Here is a 23977-nt window from a genome sequence, read left to right on the forward strand (position 1 = left end):
TAAAAGTAAAAATTGGTCGTCAAAATAATTACTTGAGTAAGAGTAAGTAAATATTCAGTGAAAAAACTACTTAAGTATTGAGCAATTTTTAATTGATTTCGTAGCTATTTTTTAACGGTTCTCGGACTACAATTGTAGTTGATGTGGGTATGCGTGTCATGATCCGTTGCCCGGATCATGTTTTGTTTGGGTTTTGACTCCCTCAGTTCCTGTTTTGAGCACCCCTGGGTTTGTGTTTTGGTTGCTATGGTTGCAGACTGGTTTCGCCTGCCTCTGATTAGTGTTCGGCACGCTCACCTGCTGCCGGGCACTAATCAGAGAGCTACTTATTCACGTTGTGCGCTACACTCAGTCTGGTTTCCTTGTTTGCTTCATGCAACCGTTACGTTGGATGATTTTGTGCTTCCTGTTTACATGCTAAGCTGTCGCACTACCTAGTTCCTTTGCTCCCCATGCGATCGGCACGCGTCTCGTTGTTTGTATCCTGTATTTTTGTATTTGATATGATTTATGAGGAATAAATCATATTCTTACCTGCACACTTCGTCCGGAGGTCCGTCTGCATCCTGGGAAAACGACCCACGCACAAACATGCGACCCAATCGTGACAGTGTGTGTGAGAAGTGGAATTTTTGTAGGCTGAAATGTGAACATTTCTACTGACACAGATGACAGCACATGATATAAATTTTTATTTTTAGTAGTTTGAAAGCAATCATTGAAAATTTGTGAAGCCTTGTCTGACGTCATGTCTCTTTTTACAGTCAGTACATTTTAATGCAATAAATTAGTCTGATTTGTCAAACAATTAAGTTTATTCTATTTTCACACCTACATGTGAAGTTTTAGTTTCCATGGTCTTATCTCTAATGTGACTGTTGACCATACGCAGTGTGCCTCTCATACACTAGGGGGCAATTGTGGTCATTTTAGTTTATTTCGCTAAGTGGTAGAAATACAATAGAAGAAGAGAATGCTACATGCTAAGAAGCTGGCGCTAGTAACTGTTAAGCTTTGGATCTACCCATTTCCACCGCTATTTACTGTTGTTGGTAATGTTTAACCTGTTTAAATGACACTTGTGGTTATTAGGATCATCAGAGACATACACAAAGGTCGCTATTTTAGTTAATTATTTCAGGAGGTTTCTGCTTACCAGTTGTCTCAAACAGCCTGGATGAACTGGCGTCTTGTCACATGATTAAATTGTCTTATTTTGGGAAATTCCGACACAAGTAGGTTTCTATTTGGACAAGGAAGGGGGGCCACATTCACACAGGTCAACAAACTGTCGTAGGTTGAAAACTCCTTTATTATTGCACACTCTCCTTATGTCTCTGGTGAAGTCACATGTAAATGTGCAACTTTTTATGGTTATGTCACTTACTGCTTATGTCAACATTTGTCAATCAATCTGTGGAATGTCAACGAAACAGGTTCTGCAACGTTAGTTAATTCAGGGATTTGTTTTTACATCCTTCCCATTAACAAACTGTCACTTTTTTTTTTGTGTATTATAGGGTCTTTCGTTCTCTTCAACAGTGTCCCTCACCCTCCTGAGCTTTCTATGTTCTTCTTTTGCATATTTTTCCTCTTGTCTTTGCTGCCGTATATGTGCATGTACTAACCTCATCGCCTCACCTGTTGCAATCCATCACTGATCTTGTGTTTAACAGGTCTATCTCTAATGTGCACTGGCATTTGGGAGCTTTCATTAACATTTGCTACATGTGGTTTAGTAAAGGTGGTGCTGAGATACTTCCAGACACCATGATCATTTGTCTTGCCTCGCGGGAGTTTTGTGTCAGGCTGTAATGTTCAGACAACTACTTGGGAGCAAACATGGATTTGAGGTGATGGTATTAGCAATATTGGAATTGAGGAGTCAAGTAAACAACTTCACCATGTTGTTTATCATTCATCCAGGTCATTGTATTCTCAGGGCATTTAATCGATCTCACCTGGACTGTTCAGTTTGCCTTAGAAGACGTTTCGCCTTCATCAGTCCATAGACTTAGATTGATCGGATCATCCATCCATACATCCATTTTCTACCGTTTGTCCCTTTCGGGGTCGCGGGGTGTGCTGGAGCCTATCTCAGCTGCATTTGGGCGGAAGGCGGATCTAATTTTGAATAAATGTCTAGATCTGATCAATTAAGTAATGTTTACATATGTTCATCATCCAATATATTTGGGGTGGGGTGGCTCGGTTAGTCGATATGTCGTCCCAGCAATTTGAGGGTTCCTGGTTCGATCCCCGCTTCCGCCATCCTAGTCACTGCCATTGTGGCCTAGCAAGTCACTTTACCCACCTGCTCCCAGTGCCACCCACACTGGTGTAAATGTAACTTAGATAATGTATTTCACTATGTAAAGCGCTTTGAGTCACTAGAGAAAAGCGCTATATAAATAGAATTCACAATTCACAAATTTGCTGACCATTTTGAACTCAAGCAGTGGTCAGACTTGTTTTTCTTAATGTGCAAATTTAGGGTCTGGTCTATTCAAGGCTATGCATGTACTAAACATGTGCAAACGTGACAGCACACGTAAAGCTGATCTACTAAACTTGTGGGCAGAGGATTGTGTCTCTTCAAGGGGAACTGCACTTTTTTGGGGGAATTTTGTCCATCATTCACAATCCTTTGTGAGACAAGCACACGTGTTCCTTTTTTTATGCATTCTAACTGGGAAATAAACTCTAGCAAAAGTCAGCTAACAATGGAGGTAATGTGATTTGCGCTATTGTGCTCATAAAGAGCTCTGAAAACATACACAAACCTCCATCAATGTTTTATATAGATGCTGTAAGTAGTAAGTATATATGCAATGTAGTAACAGGCGCATTCATAATAACATGTAATATTTACATGTTTTGGTCATTTTAGCATTATTTCACAAACGCATAACAATGTTTGCTATTTTCCTTCAACAACAACAACTAATAATGGCAGACCTTATAATAGCCAACAATTACCACTTTGGGACAAATGATGATGATGATGATGACAAGTTTTAAAAGTGGAGTAATAAGCAGATCCAGCAAGTAACACTATGGCTAAGTGCTAAACAAGAAATACAAACTGCGAACATAATAACACAATCACTTACTGTACAATGTCTGCTCTCACTGGGATGCCGACAGATGGGATGTCTGTATCTTTTCATTTAAAAGGAAAAATTATTTATAATCCTGACGCAGGTATAAAGAAAAAAATGGCCACATACGTGCGTCTTTCCGTGTCTTTCCCGCCATTCTTGGGTTGCAGTGGAATGTCATAGTTGACCAATTTCTTGGTTTATGTCCACGACCTTCTACTACGGAAGTGAGAGGCATGAATTATAATCTAGAAATAACTTTTAACAATACAGAGGCGATGCAGCAGCTCAATACGCCAATAGCTGATCACGGCGCCGCTAAAAGTAGGTCCTCAACATTCGCACATATAATAACATTATCACTAATACTTAGTTACAGGTTACGACATGTAAATGGAGTATTGTTGGTGTTTTTTGGATGTTTTGGTAGAGGTCTTTATGGGCACAATATATGACTACTATTGGCTGCATTGTTAGCCACCTCATACTTGTCATATATTAAAAATAACAATGCATAAAATACATGTGTCCTTGTCTTAGGGATTGTAAATGAAATTCCCCAAAAAAGTGCACAATGAGAAACACAATCCATTTACCATGTCTGTCTTCATTAATATGCAGAATATTTGCTGATCATCAGAACGCCCACAATACTGGTTGGAGGCGATGCAGTGTGATCCATCAAGTGGGCGCCATTTTGCATATTTACTACGTCTGAAAAGTGTGTGAAAACTGATGGAGTTACATACACGCCCGTGAGAAAGGAGGCGATTGCGCCGCAAAAGTCAGAGGAAGGCGAAAGAATCCTCTATCCTACGTGTGTGTCAACATATTTGGACTGTCAGAAATAAAAAAAAAATTAGAATTATTGTCTATTCAGCAATATAATTTTATAATTATATAGCTGCTGGATGACTTAAGGGGCAGATTAAAACATATTCTTTTGATGCGTTTTTTATTTTTATTTTTATAATGCCGTTTTGTTTAATTATTAGAAAAGGTCATAATGAGCTATATCCTATGATAAAACGTATCTTATCTAATCTTTCCTGTGATAAAATGGCAACCAAGGTAATCAAAAAGGTCAACCAATGAACGAGATTTTTCTATAGAATCTCCTGTCTGGTCAACAAAAGCACCATGAGGATTCTAGGGGGGACTCTTGTTCAACCCTTTTTCGATTACGCATGCACCTCCTGGTACCCTAGCACCTCCAAAACCCTCAAATATAAACTCCAAACATCCCAGAACAAGCTACTCAGATTACTTCTAGACTTCCACCCCAGATCACACTTCACTCCTACCCACTTCTCCAAAGTGGGCTGGCTCAGGGTGGAGGACAGAGTAAAACAACTTGCACTGAGCCTAGTCTATAAAATCCGCTACACCTCCCTGATACCGAAGTACATGTCAAACTACTTCCTTAACGTAAATGACCGCCATAACCACAACACCAGGGGGAGCTCCACTAACCACGTTAAACCCAGATTCCGATCTAACAAAGGTCTTAACTTATTCTCTTTCTATGCCACATCAATGTGGAATGCGCTACCAACAGGTATAAAAGAAAGGGCATCTCTATCCTCCTTCAAATCCACAATAAAAGTACACCTCCAGGCAACTTCAACCCTGAACTAACACCCTCCCCAGATTGTTAATAATCAAATGTAAACAATCAAATGTAGATACTTTTCTTATGCCTTCTGATCTATCTCTCTCTCTCTCTATGTCCACTACTTGCTGTACATATCCTACCAAGTCAGACCTACACTGTTTCAATATCCATTTCTCTGTTCTCAATTGTTGATGACTGATGATAACAACCAAACCTACCCCCCCCCCCCCCCCCTCCACACCCCGAATTGTAAATAATGTAAATAATCCAACGTATACACCCTGATGATTATCTTGTGTGATGACTGTATTATGATGATAGTATATATGATAGTATATATCTGTATCATGAATCAATTTAAGTGGAACCCGACTTAAACAAGTTGAAAAACTTATTCGGGTGTTACCATTTAGTGGTCAATTGTACGGAATATGTACTTCACTGTGCAACCTATTAATAAAAGTCTCAATTAATCAATCAATCAAACAATTAGAACATGCATTTTCTTTCTAGATCATTCCAGACATGTATGCGGTGCTGTTGCGATTGTCTGCAGCCTCCCTGCCGAGCGAATTTCTGTTGATTGCAATTCTACATTGCAGAAAAGGTGATGCATATTATAGATGTGTGCTAGTTCAACAACATTGCGCACAGGTCGGAGAGCATAATGGCATGAATATGAAATATAGTATTTCCATGGTCACAGCCAGTACACGTAAAAACCTAATTTAAATAAGGCGGTCTGAACCAGTTATCAATTGTGCACACAGTCTTAGTAGATCACACGCCACACGCCAACTAATAGTACAATTATTATAATTTCATAGTTTGAACATGCTGTTTAGTAGATCAGGAACTTAGTCTCCTCCTCCTCTATCCCTTTAATCCTGCCTCAGTGTGATGGGAAACACAGGCAGGTGGTGTAATTTGATTGGAGGTATTACAGTTGATTTGATTAAGCATGGGTCAAATTACTAGATGCTTAAAGGAATCAGGCCCAGTCACCTGTTGGGCAGACCCTAGACGAGTCACACAGTTCTTACATACACACACACACACACACACACACACACACATTCATTTACACACTTAACCCAATCATGCTCCTCCAGTTGTTCAGTGATGTTGGACATAATTCCATGTGGTCACTCAGAAGAAATGATGGTTTAATTTTTTTCCGGAGGTACGGTCCTAATCTTGTTATTTTTCTTCCTACTATTCATTAAAAAGCTGCTGTGACGACAACAGGTGTGAAATGGCTTTTAATTACACAGATGATGGATGAGGCTCTTACAGATTGCCGACACTATCACAGCTGATGTAAATGCTGGATTTAGCCAGTGTGTTTTGAAATTTATTTTGCACCGTGGTACTTCAACTTACGAGCACATTGCGTTCCACAACCCAGCTCGGAACTCAAAATACTTCAAAGCAGCCGTGCCCATTGAAATTAATTGAAATCCATTTAGTTCTTGGTCCTCCCAAAAACACCACAATGTTAACTTGTAAAATTATTTTCAAAAAAAATAAATGACTTTTAGATAAGAAATGTTGTTTGAAAAAAATTACAATAGCATGTACTACAGACGACTACATTGGTTACCCGTATGTGTATGTATATATTAGTGTGAAATAATGTAGTTAATATTGTACAGCATTTATCTTGAGGACCGGACTAATCCAGTGTTGCCAAATTAGCTTATTACCCACCTATTATAAGCAACTTGTTTTCATACAAGTGTTTCTCCTGTGATGGTACAGTGGAGAAGGAGACGGCACTGAGACAGGGACGTCGCTTAGCCTTGTCTATTAATACAAGAGTATGAAGTGGGCAACTAACCAAAATATGTGGTTTTGCGACTATGTGCTGCAATTAACTTGAGAGTGTTACCGGCAGGTGTTGAAAGTGCGTGTTGTGAAGAATGCGGAAGTCCCGAGAGGGCAAGGCAGGCCCTGAAGTCTGTGGGCATGCGAGAGATCGAGGGCTGGACAGAGGCGTCAATGTCCTTGGGCAGGCGAAAGGTCGAGATCCGGGGAGGCAGCAAGAAGTCGAGGGGAAGTCCGGGGAGACGAGACACACAGCTCGAATCCAAGAAATAGAGAGTAGCTGCGGAGTAGGCACATGGAAAAGGGAGCTATAGACGTGTGGGCTTACTGTACAATACAGGTAGCTACGTTCTGGTACTGGAACGCAGGACGCGCTGGTCTAAATAGTGAGCGGCGTCCTCATCAGTATTAGGTGCGTTGATTTCTGAGTGAGCGCATCGCAGACTGAGCAGCGGCGGGTGCTTGAGGCATAACATCTCCCCTGACACCTGGCAACATTGTCTCTGTGTAGGAACTAGTCAATCACTGTTTATCTTGCACACAGACATATTTGAGTGAAGGACTGGAGCAATAAATGTTGAAAAGGGTGTCAGACTTTGTGTGCACTTCTTCTCGACACTACACTACACTATTCTCAAAACCTGAGTTAACTTAAATTAAGGTGAACTTCATTTAAAATGTGCTTAACATTTGAATGCCCATGTCGAACGGTTCAATGTTTCAGTACTTTTTGCACAACTTGCTTTTCTCTAAGAAGGAGCTGAATGGGAAAAGTCACAAAGATGGATTCAATTTGAATTGGTATTTAAACTTCTTCATTTTGCTGTTCACATTGACGTCTAACAATTGATCAACAAATTACATCAGCAAGGCCACCGAGTTTAGTGTATCACAAAGTGGTTTCAACATAGGTACTGAAAACGTGTCACCTTTCAGCTCCTTGTTGGAAAGTTGTGCAAAAAGTATTAAAACATTACACAGTTAGGCATGTGCATTTGAATTATTCAAGAATGTCAAGTTATAGTACATGAGTAAAGGTTATAGTGCATTTCAGGCTCATTGGGAAATGTCACCCTGTCATGATCTGTGGTCTGGATTATGTTTTTGTTATTTTTTGTTAGTTGTGGACTCTTTTAGTTCCTGTTTGCGCTCCCTTGTTTGCTTAGTTCCATGTTTGATTCCACAGTTATGCTAATTGCTCCATGCCATAGTTTGGTTAGTTGTTTTCATGTCTATAGTTTCATGTTTCATGTCCTAAGTTTTTTGCCTTAGCTTGCGTGTGCGATAGGCACGCTTGCCTTCGGGTTGTTTTCTGTTTTTTTGTACTTCGTTGAGTGTTAGTTGAATAATTAAATATGTTCCTACCTTCACGCCTTGTCCGGAATAGTCCGATTGCTTCCCGGGAGAACAAACCTTGCAGTAAGCTGCGACCCCCCCGTCATGACACACCCAAGAGCCAAATGACTCACACGTTGTGTGAGTAGTGTATAGAAAAAAACAGAATATCAACAGACAAGCCATAAAACAACACTAAAGTTATAAATAATTTTTTTTTGTTGATTTGGTGAAAAAAAGTATTTAATCCCCAAGCAAAACGAGGCGTAGTACTCTCCAAAACCAGAAGGTTTTGAGGCTGTTGGTTGGCAAGTCCGAGTTCCATCTCTCTAGACAAAATGTTGTTGACATTCCACTTTGAATGTGATTGTTTTTGAGCAATTCCTTTGTTGCCATTGGTTCTTTTCATGCTAGAAGACCCCTCTCTAGTGTACAGGTTGAGAGGGTGAAAGGTTCTTATCCAAAATTCTCCAATACAAAATTCTGGAAACTGAGTGAATTTCAGTGAAACAGCAACCTCTGCTGAATTTATAATCAATCAATCAATCAATATTTACGTATATAGCCCTATATCTGTCAATACGTGGACCTTGGAGTTTGTTTTCCCGGAATGCAAAGGAAAGTTGGCGCGGGCAAGGCGTGAGTGTTTGAGTTTGAGTTTGAGTTTGAGTTTATTTCGAACATGCAAGCATACAACATGATACATCACAATCTCCAGTTTCTCTTTTCAACATGTTCGAAAAGGAGTAGGAAGAAGCAGAGCTTATTTAATCCTACCCCTTTTCTTTTACATAACAGTTGCTAAAACTTTTGTTCACTTCCTGTTCTCAATTTATTCACAATATACCCCATAAGTAATCACAATAAAATAAGTAAATAAATAATAATTGGTGATGAGTACATATTTTATTTTAACACTATAACTACAAAAAAAAGAAGCAAAAAAAAGGCGCGCACAATGGCGGAGAACAAACTTGACTAATGAAACCAAAAGACTAGCACAAAGGCAATTAACTATGAACAATAAACAAAAACACTTTCTGTGGCATGAAAAACGTGCATGAAACAATGGCTTGGCATGACCGGTAGCAGAGGTAGAAAGGATAGATAGATATGATAATGTCACCAGGACAAACAACAGAAACAGACTGGCTTAAATAGCAGTGACATGATCAGTGAAAGCAGGTGCTTGACTCAAAATGTGAAAACATGAGACAAGTGCGTGACATGAGGATGTGAACCAGGTGAAACTAATGGTTGCTATGGTGACAAAGCAAGGGAGTGAAACCAGAAACTAAAAAGTGTCCAAAAACTAAGCAAAACATAACTAAACAAAACATGATCACAGACATGACAATATCACGAGTGTCTCAAAGGACTGCACAAGCCACAACGACATCCTCGGCTCAGATCCCACATCAGGGCAAAACAAAAACTCAACCCAATGGGATAACAATGAGAAACCTTGGAGGGGACTGCAGATGTGGAATATAGAGTAGGAAAAAATACATCTTTAAATATGTGGAAGAGTGAATGTCGAACGACAAATATGCTATGATCTACAGCAGGGGTGTCAAGCGTACGACCCGCGGGCCAGATCAGGCCCGCCAACAGGTTTTATCCGGCCCGCGAGATGAGTTTGTTGAGTATAAAAATTCACCTGAAATTTTTGAATGAAAGAAACAGCTGTTCTAAATGTGTCCACTGGATGTCACAATAGCAATTCTTTGTAGATGATGCTAAATTTTTACAAAATAAACCAGTTAGTACACCAGTGAAGGAAAATGATCAAACTAAATAAATAACATCCTGTAATTTGATTTTGATATATTTTTTTTATCTTGATATATTGAAAATGAACACCAATGAGTTTATTAATAAAACATTATCACATACTTTATTCAAAAAGTATAAATAACAACAAATAAAGATAGAATACTATTAACCGCAACATGTATGTGTAAAAAAGCAACAACATTATTATTTGTACATTTTCAGAATGGGCTTGTTCTATTTTTATAAAAGAAAAAAATCTGACGTTGTCTTTATTTTTAAGTTATTGTGCCGTGATTTTAAAAGTCCGGCCCACTTGGGAGTTTTTCTCCATGTGGCCCCCGATCTGAAATTAGTTTGACACCCCTGATCTACAGTCAGAGTACATTTTTCATTACAATACTGCATACTTGCCAACCCTCCCGGATTTTCCGGGAGACTCCCGAAATTCAGCGCCTCTCCCGAAAACCTCCCGGGACAAATTTTCTCCCGAAAATCTCCCGAAATTCAGGCGGACTCAGGTCCTCCACAATATAAAAAAGCGTACCTGCCCAATCACGTTATAACTATAGAATGATGGAGGGCGAGTTCTCGGTTTCTTATGTGGGTTTATTGTTAGGCAGTTTCATTAACGTCCTCCCAGCGTGGCAACAACACACAACAACAGCAGTCACTTTTTTGTATACCGTAAAGCAGTTCGTCTGCCGTAAACAGCAATGTTGTGACACTCTTAAACAGGACAATACTGCCATCTAGTGCATTTGATGAAAGCACTTTTGTGCGTGCCACACATCAATGCTCAGAGAGGGTGTTCAGCGTGGTTCGAAAAATAGTGACAGAGAATAGAACAAGGATGGACAATTCAACCCTTAACTCAACAATGAGTAGATGAGTGTTATGTGTGTGTATATGTGTAAATAAATGAACACTGAAATTCAAGTATTTATTATATATATATATATATATATATATATATATATATATATATATATATATATGTATGTATATATGTATAAATATATATATATATATATATATATATATATATATATATGAAATACTTGACTTGGTGAATTCTAGCTGTAAATATACTCCTCCCCTTTTAGCCACGCCCCCAACCACGCCCCTGTCCCACCCCGACCACGCCCACCCCCACCCTCTCCCCCCACCTCCCGAAATCGGAGGTCTCAAGGTTGGCAAGTATGCAATACTGTTTTTTGGGCCCAAAACTAATATGGCATTGATGCCCGCCATGTGTATAACGGAGAGTGGAATTCTGAGCGCAAATTGTACATGTATACTGTTTATGGTCGCACATTCACATATTCATTAACATTTAAAGCTTTTGGCTTAAAACCATTCACTTTCTCTCTCCGCTTCTCTGGCTCAGACACACTCGCACATGCACGTTAGATTAATGTCAGCCATTTAAGAAATGTTCACACACACAATTACCACCATCTTGTACTCACCATATACATTTTTAATCAGAATAGGCCTTCGCCTTGCCATCCCACTAAACTAATTAGCCCAATGCTATAGCAGCCAGAATCACTCCCTGCTCTTCTTCCTCTGTGAACCAGATGAACAAAGACAAAGCAAAAGCTGCTGTTTGCCTTTCTTTTGTTTTTATTCCCCCACCCCACACTTTTCATCTATTTTCCTTCATGAAGAATACTTTCACACTGTAAAACCTGTTTGTCGGACTGTACATGAACTGTAAAAAATGACTTTGGTAGGCCACAGATGTAACTCCAATGAAGCTCAGCGGATGTAGTTGGGTTTCCCTGACATTTACGTAGTCAGATCTTATCTTATAAATGTTTTGTGGATAATCGTTTCATCTTTTATTCATAGCTCCTTGATTAAAGAATATCTCTCAGTAGCAATAAACTGTATGCATTCCAGTCTGCATCAAGCATTGACTCATGTAATCTCCAGCTCTCTCTAAAACTACAAAAGACCATCACTCCAGTAGTAGCTTCGAAAAGTTTAAGATGTAAACATTGTTTTGATGCTGCAATAGTTTAAAAAGGTTGAGAAATATGGGAAAATTTGACTTGTTTTGTTCAGTTCAGTTTCAGTTTATTCCGAACATGCATACGATACAATGTAACACATCACACAATTCCAGTTGTTTCATTACAGCACGTCCGAAAAGGAGTAGGAAGAAGCAGAGCTTATTTAATCCTACCCATTTTATACCATAGCAATTTTATCCAATTTCCTTGTTCTCTGTAACAGAACAGTGAACAAATAAATGATAAATAAATAATATACCATAGTAGGCAAACAATATTAAAAACATAAATAATCTTTGTCTCAATAAAAATAAAGGGTTTAGGATGTTCATCATAATTCTTGTTCTGTGTACTTTGTGAACACTTGTAGTTTGAACTGTTGAGTTGAGTTGAGTTTGAGTTTATTTCGAACATGCATGCATACAACATGACGCAACACAATTTGTGTGTTCGAAAAGGAGTAGGAAGAAGCAGTTATTAGGATCATCAGAGACATACACAAAGGTCACTATTTTAGATGACCATACGCAGTGTGCCTCTCATACACTAGGGGGCAATTGTGGTCATTTTAGTTTGTTTAGCTAAGTGGTAGAAATACAACAGAAGAAGAGAATGCTACATGCTAAGAAGCTGGCGCTAGTAACTGTTAAGCTTTTGATCTACCCATTTACACTGCTATTTACTGTTGTTGGTAATGTTTAACCTGTTTAAATGACATATATATATATATATATATATATATATATATATATATATATATATATATATATATATATATATATACACAGCCCGGCCCTAGGCCAAATTGTTTTAACCCAATGCGGCCCCCAAATCAAAAAGTTTGGGGACTCCTTGATTAAATGTTTTGGAAGAACTGAATGTTTATAACATACTGTATGTGTCAGACTCAAAGCTCAGGGGCCAGATCTGCCCCCCCCCCCCCCCCCCCCCACATAATTAACAGGACTGGAAATGTACAGAGCCCCTAAAGCAATGGTTCTTAACCTTGTTGGAGGTACCGAACCCCACCAGTTTCATATGCGCATTCACCGAACCCTTCTTTAGTGAAAAATAAAATGTTGTTTTTTATCAAATTCAAGACAAAGTTATATGTTTTTGGTAACACTTTAGTATGGGGAACATATTTTAAGTAACAAAGACTTAATTTAGAGTTTTTTGGACACTAGGGGAACATATTCTAAGTAACAAAGACTTAATTTAGAGTTATTTGGTTAGGGTTAGGGTTAGAGGGTTAGGGCCAGGGTTAGAGGGTTAGGCTTATAATAAAGCCATGCCGAATAAGGCATTAATAAGTACTCAATAATGACTAGTTAAGAGCCAATATGTTACTAATTTGCATGTTAATAAGCAACTAATTAATGGTGAATATGTTCCCCATACTAAAGTGTTACCATGTTTTATTACTGGTGCACAAAATGAAGTGTGCATGAACATCACCTTGTTCAAAGAACAAAACCAACACAGTGCATAAACTCACAACAAATTACACACCTGCAAATCAGTCTGACTTCTGATGTTGCCGTATCCGTATTACGCAGATAGGGAGAAGTTTTTATTTACACGATGAGTCCGGGTGTGTCTTGACCTCCGCCGAACCCCTCCGCCCGATTCACCGAACCCCTAAAGTTCGATCGAACCCAGGTTAAGGACCACTGCCCTAAAGGGACATGGATGTTTTGCGAGATCTCGCAAAAGGTTTTTTTCCTATGTCAGTGAACCGGAAGTAAAACAGACACAGCGATGGTGAACCGGAAGTGAAAAAGACACAGCGATGGAGGAGCGGGAGCATGCGGGAGCCTACCCATCATCTGTGCTCTGTTGTGGGACCATAATACGATTTGATGTCTTTATAGGTTAGGCCAATACTAAAATAGAAATCAATAAACTTCTCCCACGGATGAAGAGTAGCCTCCTCCATCGTTTTGTCTGTTTCACTTCCCGTTCACCATCGCTGTGTCTGTTTTACTTCCGGTTCACTGACGTAGGAAAAAACACTTTTGCGAGATCTTGCAAAACATTTTTTTCCCTCCATGTCCCTTTAGGGGCTCCGTAGGAAATGTCCTTTTTGACAGAAAGAAAAATGTTTACCGCATGCAATTGCATATCTTTTCAACTTTAATATTTTCGAATAATGAAACATATATGATATTATCATACATTCCAAACACAAAAATAAATTGTACACTGTAAAAATGTGATTTTACAGTAAAAAAAAAAACTGTCAGCTCACTCGCCAGAATTTTATCATAAAAACAGTGGTATTGTTTTTCAATTTACAGTAATTTGCTGTAAAAAAAAAACCAAACATTGTAAATTGAATGGTAAATGGGTTATACTTGTATAGCGCTTTTCCACCTTCAAGATACTCAAAGCGCTTTGACACTATTTCCACATTCACCCATTCACACACACATTCACACACTGATGGCGGGAGCTGTCATGCAAGGCCCTAACCATCAGGAGCAAGGGTGAAGTGTCTTGCTCAAGGACATAATGGACGTGACTTGGTTGGTAAAAGGTGGGGATCGAACCAGGAACCCTCAGGTTGCTGGCACGGCCACTCTACCAACCGCGGTACACGGTAAAATTCTGGCAACTTGCCCTAAATGAAAACGAGTTTGACACCCCTGGTTTGGACAATGGAATGTTTAGAATCTGTTGATACATGTGGATGTTGTAAGAATTATCAGTAAATTAATGGATATAATGATATACAAACCCTGTTTCCATATGAGTTGGGAAATTGTGTTAGATGTAAATATAAACAGAATACAATGATTTGCAAATCATTGTCAACCCATATTCAGTTGAATATGCTACAAAGACAACATATTTGATGTTCAAATTGATAAACTTTTTTTTTTTTGCAAATAATCATTAACTTTAGAATTTGATGCCAGCAACTCGTGACAAAGAAGTTGGGAAAGGTGACAATAAATACTGATAAAGTTGAGGAATGCTCATCAAACACTTATTTGGAACATCCCAAGTAGATTCCATGAAATGCTCAGTCATTCACAAACAAGGATGGGGCGAGGGTCACCACTTTGTCAACAAATGTGTGAGCAAATTGTTAAACAGTTTAAGAAAAACCTTTCTCAACCAGCTATTGCAAGGAATTTAGGGATTTCACCATTTACGGTCGGTAATATCATCAAAGGGTTCAGAGAATCTGGAGAAATCACTGCACGTAAGCAGCTAAGCCCATGACCTTCGATCCCTCAGGCTGTACTGCATCAACAAGTGACATCAGTGTGTAAAGGATATCACCAGATGGGCTCAGGAACACTTCATAAACCCACTGTCAGTAACTACTGTTGGTCGCTACATCTGTAAGTGCAAGTTAAAACTCTCCTATGCAAGGCGAAAACCGTTTATCAACAACACCCAGAAACGCCGTCGGCTTCGCTGGGCCTGAGCTCATCTAAGATGGACTTACAAAGTGGAAAAGTGTTCTGAGGTCTGACGAGTCCACATTTCAAATTGTTTTTGTAAACTGTGGACATCGTGTCCTCCGGATCAAGGAGGAAAACAACCATCCGGATTGTTATAGGCGCAAAGTTGAAAAGCCTGTGATAGTATGGGGGTGCATTAGTGCCCAAGACATGGGTAACTTGCACATCTGTGAAGGCGCCATTGATGCTGAAAGGTACATACAGGTTTTGGAGCAACATATGTTGCCATCCAAGCAACGTTATCATGGACGCCCCTGCTTATTTCAGCAAGACAATGCCAAGCCACGTGTTACATCAATGTAGCTTCATAGTAAAAGAGTGCGGGTACTAGACTGGCCTGCCTGTAGTCCAGACCAGTCTCCCATTGAAAATGGGTGGCGCATTATGAAGCCTAAAATACCACAACGGAGACCCCCGGACTGTTGAACAACTTAAGTTGTACATCAAGCAAGAATGGGAAAGAATTCCACCTGAGAAGCTTCAAAAATGTGTCTCCTCAGTTCCCAAACGTTTACTGAGTGTTGTTAAAAGGAAAGGCCATGTAACACAGTGGTGAACATGCCCTTTCCCAACTACTTTGGCACGTGTCGCAGCCATGAAATTCTAAGTTAATCATTATTTGCGATAAAAAAATAAAGTTTATGAGTTTGAACATCAAATATGTTGTCTTTGTTGTGCATTCAATTGAATATGGGTTGAAAAGGATTTGCAAATCATTGTATTCCGTTTATATTTACATCTAACACAATTTCCCAACTCATATGGAAACGGGGTTTGTAGAATTGGTTAAACTTTGATTAACATGATTTTTCATGTGTTTCTTCTCTTTCATAAAGACGGCTTCCATCGCTGTACATGGAGACCGCCAATTTGGCAGGTTAGTATGCATGATTGTACTGTGCGTCTGCTTCTTTGCATACAACATCCAAGATCACAGCCCACCTCTGGTGGCTTTACTAATAGATGTATCTTGACATCCACAACACAGATGCCCAGGTGGATGAGTATGTGTGTGTGCAGTCAGCTGTCTTTTTAAGTGTGTGTATGCGCCGAGTGAGAATGTGCTGACTGCAGTGCTTCAGTTCTGGGCATGCCCACTAGGAGTGGCTATAAATCCTGAGCGCAGCGCTCTGACTGTGTCAGCACTCCAGCCAATGAATGGATATTAAACGCCACAAAAAAGACTCTTTAATTCTCTCTACCTCGGCCATGCTGTTGCACACGCTCCCGCTATCTATTTCTCTTTATCTACTTATTCATCTATCCATCCACCTCTATCTGTAAGAATTTCACTTCCGTTCCTGCCTTGACTGGATGAAATGTGTTCTCGTCTGTTACCTGCAACGACTCGCACACAAATGCCCATGCAGTTTGATCATAAAAAATGCATTATTATTATTTCTATTAGATTTGAGGTTCTGAAGCGAGACCCTGGCTGAAGGTGCATGTGGCCATCTGTCCTCACGGCCCATCAATACCAATCTAATCGGATGCAGGAAAGATCAATCAAAACTTGCTTAGATCTGTGGAAATGTACACAGTGCACAGAGTTACTCAGCATCACACCACTGAAAAATCTTAGACTGTGACATTTACCACTGAGTCCTTCACATTAGGTCTTGTTTACTGAGAGGAATTCATTTTTGTATTTACCTGCACATAGTAGTTCTTTTTAAAAGAAAGAATAGTACTTTCAAGATGAACTTATTATTAAGGTATATTGACTGAAAAATACATGGTTTCCTTTAAATAACTTTTTTCGACATAAACAAAAAAAAGAAAATCACATGCCTTTACCTGAAAAGCACTTAAATTGTTGGTCAATGTGATTTTGTGGTAAAATGTATTTTTCACATTCTGTACTAGTACTTTTATACTTTTTCTAAGTGTGAGTAGTTTATACAAAACTGTTAGCATTTTCGGCGCACTCCTCTTTATAAGGTCAAAATATTTAAATGACATTATTTAAAATCACTATAGAACGGCCTACTTAGTAATCCTTTTAGGTGCTACCAACTCAACTGTTAGCATTTTAGCCATTTAACTCATGTTGAAAAGCATATAATTATGTTGCATAATGTTAATTCATAGACTTACTTAGCACTTTTAATACTTGGGGCCTGATTTACTAAGATCCAAATACTACACGCTAAACAGCATGTGCAATCCATCAAATTGTGTCTACTATTATTGGGCCTGTTGTATGTAATCTACTAACACTGCGTGTACAAATCAAAAGTCGTGCAGACTGCCTTATTTAAATGAAGACCATTGAGACACTCGATCATTTACTGCACATTCATTTTACCATGCTCCCAAACTGTGGCGTTTGCTTTGTTTTCAAACATGCAGGAGACATCTACCACGTTTTATGGGCATTTTAGACACAGTCCAAAATGCATCTACAACGAAACCCACTTTATTTTATCGGCCAAGAGAGGCTGAACTTATGTGTTCAAGACCCAAAAAAATGCATACTTCAAGAATATGTTTTCACATAGGAGATTTGTCAATAATATACAATGGAAAAACCCCAGCAGACACTAAAACACATCAATTGAATTTGTTTTAATCAGCTTCTTAAACTACCGAGCATGCAGCTATACAATTATAAAAGGATGTTGCTGAACTCAAAAAAGTATTTGCCTTTCAAATAATGTACATGTTAATTGGGAGGATAGAAGTGATAGAAGAAAAAAGTGAACTATAATAACTATACACACCTCATATACATATGATACACATCACTATAACCACTTATGAGGGAGTGTGTATGCACTTCTTGTAAAATGTAAAAATGAATAAAGTCCACATTTTGACTTGGCTTTGATTGAAAAAATGTACACATTAGACTAGGATTGATAAGATTTTTCCGGTTCTGATTCCACTTTCGTTTCTGCTTAACGACGTGGTTCTTTATCAGTTCTCTTATCGATTATTATTTGGAAAAAAAAGATAACAATACGATGGATTACCATCAATTTTGTTTAGTTTTAGAGCCACAATCTTACAAAGCCAACAGTGAGGTCTCATGAAGCACATAGCATAGGAAAAAAACTTTTGAAAATATCCATCCATCTATCTTCTACCACTTGTCCTTGATAAAAAAAAAAAATCTGTGGAATTGAATGTCTAAATTACACAAGAATGTAACTTTTTAAAAATTTAAGAAACTTTGACATCTACCTAGAAAATATACTGCGCAATAGACCGTTGAGATTTATAAGGTGGAACTAATATAATGACATGGGCTCATGGCATGCAACATGAAATATTTTGAACCTTCTTTTGACATAACAATGATGTTTATTGCTTACAGCTTATGAAAACGTTAATTAGAAAATCTCAGAATTTTTATTTTTATTTTTTTTTTTTAACTTGAATCCACGATCATCAAAGTTTTATTAAATAGAGGGTTGACATATGTCCCTTTGCATGTAATGAGTTAATATTAGAGATATTCGATAATATTGGGCTGCCGATATTATCGGCCGATAAATGCTTTAAAATGAAATATCGGAAATTATCGGTATCAGTTTCAAAAAGTAAAATGTATGACTTTTTAAAACACCCCTGTACGGAGTGGTACACGGACGTAGGGAGAAGTACCGTATTTTCCGCACTATAAGGCGCACCTAAAAACCACAAATTTTCTCAAAAGCTAACAGTGCGCCTTATAACCCGGTGCGCTTTATTACGATTCATTTTCATAAAGTTTCGATCTCGCAACTTCGGTAAACAGCCGCCATCTTTTTTCCCGGTAGAACAGGAAGCGCTTCTTCTTCTACGCAAGCAACCGCCAAGGTAAGCACCCGCCCCCATAGAACAGGAAGCGCTTCTTCTTCTACTGTAAGCTACCGCCCGCCCCCGGAAGAAGAAGAAAAAACGCGCGGATATCACCGTACGTTTCATTTCCTGTTTACATCTGTAAAGACCACAAAATGGCTCCTACTAAGCGAAAAGGATCCGGTTCATAAAAAGACGCAATCTCTCCATCCGCACACGGATTACTACCGTATTTCACAGCAACTGATATTCCTGTGAACCGCACTGTGGAACGGGAGCACGTACGGTGAATATTCGCACCACAGGGAATGAGAAGTCATCCTTCACTGTGGTTCTAGCTTGCCATGCTAACTTCCACCCATGGTGATATTCAAAAGGAAGACCTTGCCAAAAGAGACCTTTCCAGCCGGCGTCATCATAAAAGCTAACTCGAAGGGATGGATGGATGAAGAAAAGATGAGCGAGTGGTTAAGGGAAGTTTACGCGAAGAGGCCGGGTGGCTTTTTTCACACAGCTCCGAAGGCGAACACACCTTCACTAAGACGGGCAGACAGCGCCGGACGACATACGCCAACATTTGCCAGTGGATCGTAAATGCCTGGGCAGATATTTCGGTCACAACTGTGGTCCGAGCTTTCCGGAAGGCAGGATTCACAAAACAACAGCGACACTGACTCCGATGACTTCGACGAGACGGAACCGGCCATTTTGGATACCACGCTTGCGCAACTTTTCAATTCGGACACCGAAGACGAAGAATTCGAAGGATTTACGAATGAAGAATAACTTCAGAAGGTGAGCGCTATGTTTATTTTGTGTGTTGTGACATTAACGTTCGAGCAACATTATGTTGCTATTGCTCTACACCATTTTGAATTTTACTATGTTTGTGATTGCACATTTGCGTACATTTTGGGACAGAGTTGTTAGAACGCTGGTTTTCAATATATTATTAAAGTTTGACTGAACTATCTGACTGTTTTTTTGACATTCCCTTTAGCGCAGCGTAGGCGCGGCTTATAATCCGGGGCGGCTTATTGGTGGACAAAGTTATGAAATATGTAATTCATTGAAGGTGCGGCTAATAATCCGGTGCGCCTTATAGTGCGGAAAATACGAGCGCGCCAATAAACCTTAAAGGCACTGCCTTTGCGTGCCGGCCCAATCACATAATACCTACGGCTTTTCACACACACAAGTGAATGCAGGGCATACTTGGTCAACAGCCATACAGGTCACACTGAGGGTGGCCGTATAAACAACTTTAACACTGTTACAAATATGCGACACACTGTGAACCCACACCAAACAAGAATGACAAACACATTTCAGGAGAACATCCGCACCGCAACACAACATAAACACAACAGAACAAATACCCAGAACCCCTCGCAGCACTAACTCTTCCGGGACGCTACCCCCCTTTGTTGTATTTACGTCAGACGACTGCTGCCAGGGATGAGATCGACACGGTTCAAAAACGCGACATTCATTGCATGCTGTGTGCTCAAATGTTTCAGCATATTGCTCATATGTGCCCCTGGATTAAATACCAATCTTGGAACAGTTAAAAGTAGCACGGTTGCTGTTTTTTTTAGTAAAATGTCGGCAAACTTTGGTGCACTTCTTCCGCTCGGGCACCGCCATGTTGCTGACGTCATTAAGCATGTTGCGTTAAGAGAATCCCTAGACAAACTGGCAAGCAATTCCAAGGAACTGATACACTGGGAACCGGTTTTGAACAAGGTTTTCAATTCCCATCCCTATATAAGACTCAACTGTCCCTTTGATGAGCCTTTGAACCTTGATATGTGTGCTTCTACTGCATCCTCTTTGCTGGCTTCTGGCATAGGAGAGATGTTGACAGTCAGAAGACTTCCACACAAGATGAGTGGTCTTTGTGTTGAACTGTGAGACCAAACGTCGCAGTTTCATCTGCTCCATCAGTTCAGCTCTGAATCTTTCCGTCATCTTTCAATAAACTGTCGGGGAATTGCATTCATCCGTCTTCTTCTTACTGACGAGGCTGTGTCTTGGGAGACCTGCAACTATACATAGGCATAACAGAGGGATAGCAAATCTGACACATTCACTATCGCAATGAAAAGCATCAACTGCAGGTGAAATCCTAATCCAACAGGTCATTCAAAAATAAAACATATGGGTTACTGATGACATTCCCAACAGGAGGTAAAATATGTTATTAATAAATTATATACTTTTTTAATCAGCTAGTCTTTTGTTATTTTGTGTAGTCACCTGCACTCGTTGTAGTCAGTTCACGCCTTCTCTTGTTGTTTTCGTTATGATCAATAATGGCCACCGTGGTTCGAGCCCGCATCGACGCATACTGTAGTTGAAATGTAGTCTTTTGGGACAATATTTCAGAAGGGTGGAGTGAAAGACCTCATTTTGAACATAACTGACAATTACTTTGGGAAGCACTGTGAACATGCAACACAATGAAGATGGCGCATGCTCTGCTGCGACAGCACTGACCGTACCTTGTGTCTAGTGTCTTATGTATGTTTTATGTCCGTGCCTTACGTGTAATTGTCACATTGTATGTAGGCAAAAGTCACACGGATCAGCTATGACAAGTTACAAGGTGATCGCCGCCTTTTTCACAATCTTATCGCTGATTTGCGATAGCCTAGCACTACAGCCCGACACCAACGACCGGCTACTCACCTACAGCCGAGATGAACTCCTGCTACATCGAGCCTCGCTGTGGAGTAACACCAGGCCTGCCGTGGTCCTACCTTCGGAGCTTCGGCTGAGGAAAAGGGGATGGCGTGGAGGCATCCGGAGCCGGGTAAGAAGGCGTCCCTTTAAACCTCCTCTGCCCACCATCATCATGTCCAACGTACGATCACTCCGTAACAAGATGGATCTACTACATGCAAGGTGCCGTTTTGAAAGGGCCTTTAGAGACATCTGTATCATCACTCTCAGTGAGACCTGGTTGGAGGAGTCGGTTCCCGACTCTGAGGTGAGCCTGGACAATTTCACCATCGTCAGGTCCGACAGGACAAAGCACTCGGGGAAGACGCGAGGCAGTGGGGTCTGCCTTTACATCAACAACAGGTGGTGTAACAACATCAAAGTGCACCGTAAAGTGTGCACACCCAACCTGGAGTTGTTGACCCTGTCCCTCCGTCCCTTCTATCTACCCCGGGAATTCCCCACTGTTGTGGTCAGCTGTATTTACGTAGCCCCCAGTGCTAACATCAACACAGCAGCGCAGCTGATAGCCGAGGATGCTAATGCTATGTTAGCTAAGTATCCCGGTGCTCCGCTGCTTTATTTGGGGGACTTTAACGGATGCAGACTGGACAATGTTTTACCATCTTTCGAACAGTATGTGTGTTATATACCCATATATATGGTTGGGCATTACACCAATAATAATATAAGGACACGGAAACGTCGGTTGCTCTGTAGCTTCACATTTACTATTCTCCAGGTCAACAACAACACTGTATGATACAGGAAGTGACATCAAGAGCAGGAGGCATGACGGTAACTCAGCAGGGACAAAACTAGGACTGTTAATACACAACATCCCTCCCCTTTTACTTTTAAGGTTCCCTTAACAAAATAAAATAACAAAATCAAAGCCAACTTCAAAATACACGTTAGTCTCTTTTGTGAAATATAAACTGTTCAACGATAACTTTAAACAAATACAACACTTGCCTGAACTAGAGAATGAGGGTGGACTACCTCAATCCCAAACTGAACCCTGGGGATTATTCTGCCCCAATGACACGGGTCAGCGCCTAGACTACAATGACAGTCTATCTGGGGGTCGTCTTTCTCGTTGAGGGTAAACACGACCTCTAGGCACTTCGGTCACTGTAGATGGTGTGGGTTCTGGTCTGGGTGAAGTGAAACCTGAGGCAGGTACTCGTGCAGGTTCTGGTGTGCTAGGAGCAAATCCAGGTGTACTTCGAACAGCAGCCGTGTCTGGGGTTTGAGGCTGCTCCAGGGAAGGACACAGCTCCGGAACAAAAGATGTCGGCTGGCGTGAGTCATCATGAGACCCAGAAGTGTGCAGCAGTTGGTCGAGGTGTCTTCTCCAGATGCGATGGTCACTGGTTTCTACAGTATATGAGACAGGACCTGTTTTGGAAACAATGGTCGCAGGCACCCACTTTATATTGTTGGTGTAGTTCCTAGCCAGGACCCGGTCTCCTACCATGAAGCTCCGCAATTTTGCATTTGCCCGTCTTTCCACTTGAGCCTTCTGTTGCTGGTGCACAACCTCTCTTGTCTTTAGAGGTTTCAGGAGATTTAGTCGAGTGCGGAGTTGTCTCTTGAACATCGCTGAGGCAGGGGACACTTTAGTGGTAGCATGAGGGGTGTTTCGATATGCCAACAAGAAAGCATTGAGGCGCCTGTTAAGGGTTTGCGTGCTTGGAGAGGACTTGAGAGCTTTCTTCAGAGCCTGTACAAATCTTTCCGCAAGCCCATTTGTAGCCGCATGATAGGGCGCAGACTTGATGTGCTGAATACCATTCTCCTCCATAAATGCCTTAAATTCTTCTGACACCAGTTGTGGACCATTGTCGCTAACCAACTGCTGTGGCAGACCATTACGACTGAAAATGGATCTCAACTCTTCAATGGTTCTCTCTGACGAGGTGCTCTTCATGACAGCGACCTCAGGCCATTTGCTATGAGCATCAATTACAACTAAGAACATGTGGTTCTCCAGTGGTCCAGCAAAATCAACATGGACTCTTTGCCATGGTTCCTCAGGCCAATCCCACGGATGCAAGGGAGCCAGCTGTGGGAGGTTTCTCAGTTTCTGGCAGGCAGAGCATGACTTGGCTTTTTCTTCTATAGCTGCATCCAGGCTTGGCCACCAGAAATAGCTGCGTGCCATTTCTTTCATTCGCACTACACCACAGTGCCCCGAGTGAAGCTCATCAAGCACTTTTGCTCTTAATGGTGGAGGAATAATGACACGATAGCCCCACAATAAGCATCCAGACTGGACTGAAAGCTCATTTCTCCTCATCAGATATGGCTTTAAGC

The 23977-nt window shown here is 40.4% G+C and overlaps 1 protein-coding gene across 1 annotated transcript in view; it reads left to right on the forward strand.

The window, feature by feature from the left end:
• rbfox3a (RNA binding fox-1 homolog 3a) overlaps positions 1–23977 on the forward strand; it is a 1142209-nt gene that overhangs the window by 340592 nt on the left and 777640 nt on the right. The window contains exon 3 of the mRNA XM_061967072.1: positions 15985–16025. Coding sequence (XP_061823056.1) covers positions 16004–16025 — 22 coding nt within the window. The 5' untranslated portion in view covers positions 15985–16003. The remainder of the gene's footprint in view (positions 1–15984; positions 16026–23977) is intronic.

This window comes from Nerophis lumbriciformis, linkage group LG11 (assembly GCF_033978685.3).
Source record: "Nerophis lumbriciformis linkage group LG11, RoL_Nlum_v2.1, whole genome shotgun sequence".
Classification (NCBI taxonomy): Eukaryota; Metazoa; Chordata; class Actinopteri; order Syngnathiformes; family Syngnathidae; genus Nerophis; species Nerophis lumbriciformis.